This window comes from Mytilus edulis, chromosome 2 (assembly GCF_963676685.1).
Source record: "Mytilus edulis chromosome 2, xbMytEdul2.2, whole genome shotgun sequence".
In the NCBI taxonomy this organism is placed as follows: domain Eukaryota; kingdom Metazoa; phylum Mollusca; class Bivalvia; order Mytilida; family Mytilidae; genus Mytilus; species Mytilus edulis.
This window is the reverse complement of record NC_092345.1, coordinates 12,473,824-12,484,928: the sequence shown is the minus strand read 5'-3', so window position 1 is coordinate 12,484,928 and position 11,105 is coordinate 12,473,824. Positions and strand designations below refer to the sequence as shown.

The following is an 11,105-nucleotide window of genomic DNA, read 5'->3' as shown; positions in this document are numbered from 1 at the left end:
TCGCTAAGTTAAATCTAAATTACAGATTTGTATTACTACTTTCCATTCTAAGAGAGTTGGTATTGAAGTACAAAAAAAGCAAAAAAAAATTGGGGGTCACCGACCTTTTAAGAGAGATAGATCACCAATAGTGTGAAACCATGGAAACCAAAAATGGTAATTTTTGAAAAAAAAATCAACTTTTCTTCCGTTTTTTTGGCTTTACCTGTATAGAAATAAAATCTGTTTATGGTTTACAGTACACATGATTGATATGCAGCCTATCATCTAGTTTAAGGTCATTTGATAAATTCTTAAGGTCAAAGGTGAAGACTATAAGGTACAAAAAATGTATATAGAAGTGCTAAATTTATGCTATTTTTTAAAGTTTTGATAAAACTTTAATAAGATCATTCGCTAAATTAAATCTAAATTACAGATTTGTATTATACTTTCCATTCTGAAGAGAGTTGGTATTGAAGTATAGAAAAGGCAAACAAAATTGGGGGTCAGAGATAGATCACCAAAAGTGTGAAACCATGGCAACCAAAAATGGTAATTTTTGAAGAAAAAAACATTTTTCATTCATTTTTTTGGCTTTACCTGTATAGAAATAAAATATGTTTATTGTTTGCAGTACACATGATTGATATGCAGGCCAACATCGAGTTTTAGGTCATTTGTTAAATTCGTAAGGTCAAAGGTTAAGGCTATAAGGTACATAGAAGTGCTAAATCTATGTTATTTTTGAAAGTTTTGTTAAAACTTTAATGAGATCATTCGCTAAGTTAAACCTAAATTACAAATTTCTATTATACTTTCCATTTTGAGAGAGTTGGTGTTGAAGTTCAGAAAAATATAGTCATTCTGTTACTGATAATAAGATAGATTTTAAATTTACAAAAAATCTTAAATTTTTTTCAAGTAGTCACTGAACTATAAAAATGAGGTCAAAGACATATGACATATGACTGAAAGAAACTTCGTAACGTGAGACATTCATATACAAATTATGAAGCATCCAGGACTTTCACCTCCTTAAATATAAAGCTTTTCATGAGTTAGCTAACGCTGCCTTCGCCAGATCACTATCCCTATGTTGAGCGCAGACTTGACAAAAAATATTCCTCCACTTTTCCTTCAAGTTTGACATGAGATAACTCTAATAATGCTAACCTCATTATAGTTCAATGAAAAAATAAAATAGGTGCATAATGCATTATGTCTCCTTGAAAACTTCCTGACTTGCATGTCACACTTTTTTTTTTATTAAAGAGTTAATGCATATGGTTTAGATTAAGATGTTGTTTGTGTCTGTCCCAAGTCAGGAGACATTTAGTTCAGTGTTTGTGGTATGTTGCTGTATATACAATGACATGTATCTTTATTTTCATGTATTGTTCTGTACATGAATCAGGCCTCTGGTGATTATACATGTTATAAGTATCAATGGTCCAGGCCGAATCTTTATACATGTATATCATATCCTATCCACATTTGTGATAGGGCATAATGCATTATAATCTTAGTTTCTACATAAAATACAAATAAACAACTTGCAGTATAGGTGTCATTTATAATTATAACCATTTATTTGTGGACATACTTATGGTCCCATACATTTACAGATCCATATATAATGTTACATTTAATCCAAAACCAATTAACTAATGACATTGTTTAAAAGTATGGTTTGATTAATGACACTTCTGATTCATATAATAAGACATTTGGACTATTATACTAACTGGACTAGAAACCATAACATCAAGCAGTGTAATAAACGAAGCAACATCATGGTCATTAGAACTAGATTTTACAATATAGATCAAAATTTAAATTGACATTGTTTTTAATGTAAACTAGTGATATTGGTGGCTCTTTCTTTTAATTGTCAATAAAATAACACCACTTGTTCAATACCTTGATGGGAAAATAAACAAATGTACTATGTATTGTTTCAATCCCTACAGAATGTCTTGAGAGGAAGATTTTCATTAAGATTAATCAATGAACCATTTACATTCAGACAGGATGGCTATCTTTCTTTAACAATTGCAACTAATATCGGTCAACACTTAAAAAAGTCATTTATTGATAGAAATAAATTCATCTGGAAAGTTCTAAAATTCTGTGTATAAAGCAGGAGATTATACAAAAACTATTTACAGACAAGTCATGATTGGTGATGAAAATTGCCAAAAAGGTTAGCTGAAAAGATATACATGTAATATATAAGTCAATATAATTACAAAGAATTATCAACTAGCTTTCAGGTGTTAGGAAGTCAAATATTTTGCGAATGACCTTCATACAATTTGTGACTCGAACATTTCCTCTGTCAGTTTTTTCAGACAATAAAGCTTTTAATCCTTCTAGACCCATTCTCTCAATAGACAGTTTCAGATGAGAAAGCTTTAAGTTGGATTTTGATGCCTTCAAAGCAGTGGCTCGTGATACTGCTTTACAAGCAATGGCTTCATTGTAAGACTTCAAATTGTCTTGCTGGACTATACAGTCATAAGGATGACTTACAGGAAATACAAATGCATCCAGATTGTTTAAGGCTTTTGAGGTTAATAATTTAAACAATGCTCTAGTGTCATCAACTGCATTGTGTGCACAATAGTTTTCACCGAGAATATGTGACACCAATGAAGTTTGAGAATATGATGGTAATCCTGGCATTATCTTCTTAAATAGCTCCAGAGTGTCTACAAACCCACATACATGAGATGAAAACTCATTCCACATTTGATTTGCCTTTAAAGAATAATACAAAACATGGCAGTCGAATCGTTTGATGTTGTGTCCTACTAGAATTGGCTTTGATGGATATTTGGAAAGAAATGTTATAAAATCAGTGAGAACTTCATGTGGTAACTTGTACGAAACAGGTTGTAAATCATAAAACATCTGATTAGCAGAAACGGTAATTTTTGTTATTTCGGAGGCCTGTATTGAGATTGGTTGGTTTGGAAAGATGTAACTGCTAAATTCATTATTGCTTGAAGTTGCAGCAATCTGTATAACATCTGATGTTCTATCTGGAAGAAAAATATTTAAATATTTCTCAATTTATACAAAATGTGTCACCTGCTAATTTTATAGTTTTAGCAATTGACGTATTAACCTTATCACCAAAATGAATTGACAAGTGTGCACACCCTGAAATGTCTCGTCTTCTTTACTAATCATTGATATTATGTTGATAGTTCTAAGTATAAAGCTTAATTACAACTGTCACATAAACTTAACATTAACCAAGATAACTAAACAAAGACCAATAAACCATAAAAATGAGGTTAAGGTTAGATTACCCATGCCAGGCAGACATGTACAGCTAACAAGTTCCATACAACCAATATAGTTGACATATTACTTATAGTTTAAGAAAAATAGACCAAAGCACAAACACTGTGCAATGAACCGTGAAAATGAGGTCACATAAAATAAAACCTGCGTGATTGACATACAGATCATAAAATATTTCCATACACCAAATATAGTTGACCCTATATGGCATATAGTATTAGATAAAAAGACCAAAAATCAAATACTTTACTTTGACCACTGAATTAAAAAAATTTTTAATTTTAAATGTTAAACTTGTTTTATATTTTTAAAAGGACTTACATAGGCTTGTAGTTTCTAAATCAAAGACTACCAGTGGAGCTGTAGAAATATCTATCGGTATACATAAAGATGCATTCATTGGAGCAGGGATTTCTTCATCTAACTGCTCATTGTCCATTCCTATAACACATTAAGTTTTGTAAAGACAAAATTGCAGATTTTAATTGTTACATACATGTATGGTATAAAATGTTTTTGTACATATGTTTGAGTGCATAACTTTGCATCAATTTAACAGATAAATAAACAGGCTCTCCCCTTAATAGACAACTGTATTGTATTTGAAGATCTTTACCTAATGGATAATTTTTTTCCCAATGTCATGCTTTGGTTATTGAGATATATACATTTGCAAGCAAAATTCTACATTTGCAAGCAAAATCTACATTTTATCCATATTTCTAGTTTAAGCCATGGCAACCATCTTGGTAAGCTGGCCGGGTCATTAAACACATTTTTTTAACTAGATACCCCAATAATGATTACGTCTGGTTGAATTTGACCCAGTAGTTGCAGAGGAGAAGATTTTTGTAAAAGTTAACAGATGATGGACAACAATCAAGACAGATGAAGGAAGCTAAATGCAAAGTGATGAGAAAAGCTCACTTGGCCCTTTGGGCAAATTGAGCAAAAGATGAATATCTTAAATTGAAACTGTGTCAGAAGAGCAATACATTACGCCATTTTTATGAGGGCTTGGATAAAATTTAAAAAAAGGGCAGGATAGAAGTTCTGATTAAAGAAAATGCAATGCGATTTACCTATTTCACTTTCATAAGTTCTTCCTTCTCTCATTTCAACTCCGGTACTTTTCACTAATCTTTCTTTTTTTAGATTGATTCTTCTTTTTTTGTGTTGCTTTGTTTTGGCTCTTTCAGATTTTTCATCCCTCTTTCCATTCAATCGTATAGCCCTCTTGATAGTCTCATTCCCTGGTGACAATCCAGCTGCTTCACTCACCTTAAAATATAAATAAAAAACAAAATGTATAAATAAGATATGAGTATCGTCCTAAAAGTTATTTAAGAATTGACTGTTTCTTTTTGTTTAAAATTTTAAGTTTGATGTAAAAGCATTGATCAAGGCACATGTTATATTTAGTTAGGTTTGTTAACACATACCCCATTTCAATTTTAAATTTTATTTCTTAAAATAACATTTCACCTTTGAAATATACTGGTTGTATAGTGAGATAACAGATCTCCCTTAACTTGTTTTTAAACATTAGGGAGCCATTATTGAATTTCAGTTGGGGGAGGGGGTATAACTGTTGTGGGAGTAAAACAAAATATTTTCGCACTAAGTTATTGCATTGAGTCTACATGTATGATGCAAATAATATTTTTTTCAAAATTAAAAACTATCGGTGGAAATTTTGATACAGAATATTTTTTGTCATTTGATTGAACAGAATATTTTTTTTCATCAATATACATCAAAATAACTTTATTATGGAAAAAAACATAAAAGTGTAATTAGCAAATAATTAATATTACCTTTGACACATAACCATATCCCTCATTCTTTTGTAAAACTGCGGCACTGACACGATAATTTAAACTGGAGGAGCCCGAATAATGTTTATTCTTTGCTGCCTTGGTCGAGACCGTATGGTTAAAGCTCTCATTTGCTTGGGAACTGGCAAGTTTTGATAGTTTCTTTGATTGGCTCTCTATTTTTCCCAGAAACAATTTCTCCAGATCAGCTCTGAGACTTTCAGATTTCAAGTCCTTTCCGAAAGGTAAATTTGTGTGCCTGTATGACGCTCTGTCTTTTAAAAAACCACACCATTTTATATCACAGTTTTCGTGTTTCCCATACATATGATCAATCATCCCTCTTACTCCTTTTTCTATTTTTTCTGGAGAACCTTGATTTTGTGCCAACATGTATGAATAGTTCTTGGTAATTGAATTGATAACCATTGGTGTCAACTCTTTTTGCTTTGGTTTAAGAGCGTAAAGCTTTTTGGTGACATTTATGATGATATGATTTCTGTCGCTTGTTTTTACCATTGTCGAATTTGGTAGTAGTTTTTTTACCCGGTCAAACCCAACCGAATCGTCATCACCTGCCAGTTCATTTATATTGATATCTTGTTCATGTACATCTTTCACTAACTGAACTACCATGTCTGGTTCCATGCCTTTTGCTGTTCCTGACCAGTTTTTCTTACAGTTGTGGGGTAACGGTGGTCCTCCCTTCTTTTGTGCATTCCGACATATACGGCAACCAGCAATTCTGAGGGTGTGATGCACAATTTTCCCTGTTTTTTCCCCTATCAGTGAGGCCACACCTGAAAAGTGAAATACATACATGTATGCTAATGCAAGTAAGTGTAAAAATTTTAATATGGAGTTATCATATAGCTATACTACTCATTTAAAATGATTGTTTAATTTTTTTTATATGGTTTGCATATCTATAAATACTTGACTTGGATAAGTCAATTCAAATTTTTCTCTTGGTTTAAAATTAGATAATTCATGTTTCCGAAACTCATTTCATAATCTGTTTATGCATGCTACACATGCTTGCAGGGATCCTATGTTTTTCAGCAAATTGAGATTGAATAACAAATAATAATTACCAGCTATGCAGGGCACAGCTTGATACTTAAGTTAATGTCCGAACACTAAGTGATTCCCATTATAATTAAACAAATTTTTCAAAGAAAAGGGGGGGGGGGGGGGGGGGGGGCGCCCTGAAAAAAACCTATAAATCTCCCTCTCAGGATTCACAAATATTTGGCTGAAGAATTATCAGGATTATGGGGGCTCGCAGGTCTAAATCATTTTTTATATTTAATATAAGATTTTGCTAATTTTTTCTATAAATGAACTTTATTTTATACCTAATAAAAAAATGAAATAAAAAAGAGGGGTCACCGATCATTTACGCTCACAATCTGCCTTCGAAAGAAACATACATTTTGTAAATGTCCTTTTTTCTGTTGAACTAATAGGAGGAGAAAAAGATGTAATGTCGAAATAAAAAAAGAACCTAAGTACAGAAATCGCTTAAATTTTACAATTATTTAGTTTATGTATATAGCTTATTTGAAAACAACAATAAAAAATATAGGTCACCGATGAGTAAAAAAAAAGATATTTCAATTTTCATGCCAAAAAATTGCATTTTTGCACCAAAGGGAGATAATTTCGAGCTTTTTCAATGATATCTTCCTTTAAAAAGTCAGCTGGGGCCAACACAAATTAATTTTTTGGAATGATTTTTGTGCCATATGATAAAGTAACAACTACTTAAGGTAATTTATAAAATTTGTTAAGAAAATTAAATGTTTAATTTTTTTCTGAATATCTTATACCCGCGAGCACAGTTTTTGTCTGAATTTGGTGTCCATACTTTTCAAATCTGTTCTAAGATGGGCATTTTATAACTATATACGAATGTATATGGAGCATGATTTTTTTCTTTCTATTTTAATATTTGTATATTTGTACCATTTCTTTAATTATATTACCTGCACATTTTTTGGGTCCTATTATAAGTCCAATATGATTTTATATTTACCTGACAAACTATTATAAGCCCTTCCGGAACCTTTTTTTTGCCAACATGTGTCTGTGGATGCATTAATACCTGCTTGTTCATTACCCTCTGTAAAAAAATATTAGATTTGTAGTGCAGTACCTGGAAGTCATGTATTTAAAATCAGATATCCAGCCCTAAAGACATAAACCAAAAGGTAAAACTTAAGCATTAAAAATATACCAAATTGGCTCCAGTGTTGTAGAGCCAAATTGTCCTTTAATTTATACATCAGGACTTAAGCTGAGAATTATCACTGATTTAATATGAAATGTTTTCATAGAAATAAACCTAAACACAAAACTTAACCACAAAATTAAGGTATTAAAGTGATTGTGGCACCTTCATCTTATCGTTAGCTATTTATTCAGTCATTTCATATATACTGAGCCAAAAAAGTTTATATACAATAAAAGAAAAGTTCCTAACTGATTATCTATAAAATATATAAATATAATTGTTTTTTATCCTGCAATTAGCAAACTAATGTACAAATTACAGGTATAAAAGTATATTTTTGCCTAACCAGTTCGTTTTAGGGTCTTCTTCATGGTCCACATTTCAACTAAATGTATGTCAATTTTTTTTAAATGTAGTTTTTGAGTTTTTTCAGGATTTACACAATATATGTACATAGATGGAAAATATATTATTTATTTATACTTGCTAGGAAACAGGAGAACAGCTTGGCAGTTTAACACATACATGTATTGTAGGCATTAACATATACATGTCAATATATAAAATGACATTGGTAAAAGTTGTAAGCCATTGTATCTACAATGAACATGTATATGCAAATGACAGGATCTGGACTATTATTTTTACAAAATTATTGTATTAAATTTTCATTCAAACCTGCATCAATGGTCATGGACTGGAAAGCTTCATCGAGTAAAAACTTCCTTTCTGAAGCATTTGCCTGATACTCCATTATATCCCCAACCTCATTTTCTCTTGATTTTAGGGACTTGTGGTGAGGATAATGCACATTCATGGCAGCAAGTAAATTGTTCAGCTGTGTTTCACCAATACCTGCATGAATCATACCTGTTAATATAAAAAAAAAATACAAAAATATAAAATAACAAGCAATTTAAAACACCAGCAAAATTGTAAGAGTACATATAGCTTAATTTATACCATATTTAGACCATATGTTTATGTACATGTAGGAAATTGAAAAGTAAGCAAAATTAATTTTGTGACAATGCAAAATAGGGAATTATTATGTCTGACCAGGATGAAATTGTATTTTTCAAATTATCACACTACATGCAGCTGATTTTAGTTCTGGTGTGCTAATATTATATACAATAAATCTTGCAAATTCAAAATTTAAGAGGATTTCCATGCTGACAATTAAGATTGACATGTGCATAAAGATACTCTGACATTACCATTATCAAAAAGTGAACTCTTATTCAGTTTCTTGTTGGCTGGCATTAAAAACAGAGGACATTATCAAGTTCACTACCTCATCATTTGCCCTACCCTATTCATTTAATGTGCAATACATGTACTGTGTACCCAATTTTTTTTTTAATAATTCTTGTATATGAATACTATCAAATGACTATTTTGGTTATTAAATTAAATTTCCTCAATTTTACAGTTGATATTTTACTTTAATGCATCATGTAGCATTTTGAAATTAAACAAAAAACAAATATGCTCTTTAAATTTGAATTGTCAGAACTTCAGATAAGGGATCGTTCAATATTTATCAGATGGATGGGCCGGTGCAAAATGGGGCGGGGCAAGAACTTTTTTTAATATATATAGTGGATGGGCTAGAACTTATTTTATTGGAAAAAATGCTCTCAATTTTATCGGTGTGTAGGAAATTTCTTTTGAAGGCACAAAAAACATAAGGGACATGGTCTCAACAATAATTTTCAGTTTGGGCTAAATCCAGATAGTCATCTTTTAATTTTTTTATAACTTTTTCAAATCAACATGAATTTTCATGAATCTCTACAATAATTTCATTTATATATTGATCTTACAGAATACCAGGTTGTTTGGTAGTTAAGTGAATTGCTGTCATTCTATGGATTGAATAAATAGGTTAAAAAAAAAGCAAATTTTACTGTTTTGGCTAAATCCAGATAGTCATCTTTTAATTTTTTTATAACTTTTTCAAATCAGCATGGATTTTCATAAAACTCCATAGCTATTTCATTATATATTGATCTTACAGAATACCAGGTTGTTTTGGTAGTTTGGTGAATTGCTGTCATTCTATGGATTGAATAAATAAGTTAAAAAAAATCAAATTTTACAGTTTTGGCTATATCCAGATAGTCATCTTTAATTTTTTTCATAACTTTTCCAAATCAAGTGTCATTTTCATTAAACTCTACAATTGCTTCATTTATATATTGATCTTACAGAATACCAGGTTGTTTGGTAGTTTGGTGTAATGCTGTCATTCTATGGATTTAAAAGAAAGGTTAAAAAAGCTAAAAATTTCAGTTTAGGCTATATCCAGATAGTCATCTTTAATTTGTTTATATCTGTTTCAAATTAACATGGATTTCCATAAAACTCCATAGCTATTTCATTATATATTGATCTTACAGAATACCAGGTTGTTTGGTAGTTTGGTGAATTGGTGTCATTCTTATGGATTTAATAAAAAGATTAAAAAAAGCTTAAATTTTCAGTTTAGGCTAAATCATTGGATAGTCATCTTTAAACTTATTTATAACTTTTTTAAATCAATTTAGATCTTCATATAACTCTACAGCTATCTCATTTATATAATAATCTTACAGAATGCCAGGTTGTTTGGTGTTTAACATTAATACAATCAAATTTACGGAATTAATTAATTGGTGAAAAAGGGTGCATCAAAGTCAAAAACATGTCTGCCTAAATTAATTAAAAAGACCATAATTTCTTTTTTGAAAAGTAGATTACATAAAGGGACATAATGACAATTCTAATGCAACAACGTTTGTAACGTTCATTTTGATTGGATAACGTCACTTTCTTACATGGCATCAATTGACAATTGATGCTATGGGACGTACGCGCAAGCGCAGACGGCATATGATAGATTTTAAATACATGTTTTAACGTTGTTTTCTGTCAGTTTGTATTTTAAAATACAACGCGTCGCCAGTAAACTTTATTTGCGACCATCAAATGATTCAAATCCCCAATTGATGCCGTCAGAGCTTAAAATACAATACAGTTATCTCCTAATGGTATTTGATCTATACTTAACATGCGGTGTTATTAAGACAATAATTAGTAATTCAGCATGTGATAATAGTTTTACTAGTCCAAGAGTTATTGTCTCTTAGTTTAGATTATTTCCTTTATTTTTTAAAATCAATATTGTATCTGAGGATGCAAATATAAAATCAAATATATACATGTATACTCATACTGGTTTTTAAAAAAAACAATAAAATGTATGGTTCTGATACACACATGAATATTTATTATATATAAATGGAATTAACAAGCACATTTTAAATTTTGTATTTACACCAAAGTCTATTTTTTGATTTCAAGACATAAATTTGCAAACTTACAAATAGAAAAAGAAATTTAATATTTTTTGATTGTTTTAAGCTTTAGATGGGCAAGGACTTTTTTTACAGATTTTTTGAGATGGGCAAGGATTTTTTTTCAGAATTTAAAAGGATGGGCAATCACTTTTTTAATGAATCAATATTAAGAATGCAAAGGCCCATCCATCTGATAAATATTGAACGGTCCCTAAGATGTCTTAAAATAACATTAAGTTTCATGTAATGTATCAACCTGTGGCCACTAATAATTCTAATATGGCTAAGCCAGTCTTGGAATTAAGTATTTTCTGGACTTTTCATAGTTTATTACAAACATATATTTATAAATGTATAAATAATCTGCCTCACCAAGTTTGTGTGTTTGTAACATGTTTTCTGCTTTTTATTGAT

General features: G+C 30.4%; 1 protein-coding gene across 1 annotated transcript; it reads right to left on the bottom strand.

Annotated features, from left to right (window-relative positions):
• Window positions 1–1,535: 1,535 nt before the first annotated feature.
• On the bottom strand, window positions 1,536–8,346 carry LOC139511482 (uncharacterized). The gene is made up of 6 exons (XM_071298259.1): window positions 8,026–8,346; window positions 7,150–7,236; window positions 5,112–5,911; window positions 4,377–4,575; window positions 3,616–3,735; window positions 1,536–3,026 (listed from the first exon to the last, which is right to left on the bottom strand). The coding sequence occupies exons 1-6, from the start codon at window positions 8,213–8,215 to the stop codon at window positions 2,245–2,247; spliced, it is 2,178 nt and encodes a 725-aa protein (XP_071154360.1). The 5' UTR covers window positions 8,216–8,346; the 3' UTR covers window positions 1,536–2,244.
• Window positions 8,347–11,105: the final 2,759 nt, after the last annotated feature.

Excerpts from the sequence above, each read along its gene's own strand:
- LOC139511482 (XM_071298259.1), bottom strand. The coding sequence starts at position 8,215 with ATGATTCATGCAGGTATTGGTGAAACACAGCTGAACAATTTACTTGCT. Across the intron at positions 4,576-5,111 it reads GATATGGTTATGTGTCAAAG|GTGAGTGAAGCAGCTGGATT; the intron begins GTAATATTAATT and ends TTATATTTTAAG. Across the intron at positions 3,027-3,615 it reads TTTAGAAACTACAAGCCTAT|ATAGAACATCAGATGTTATA; the intron begins GTAAGTCCTTTT and ends TTTTTCTTCCAG.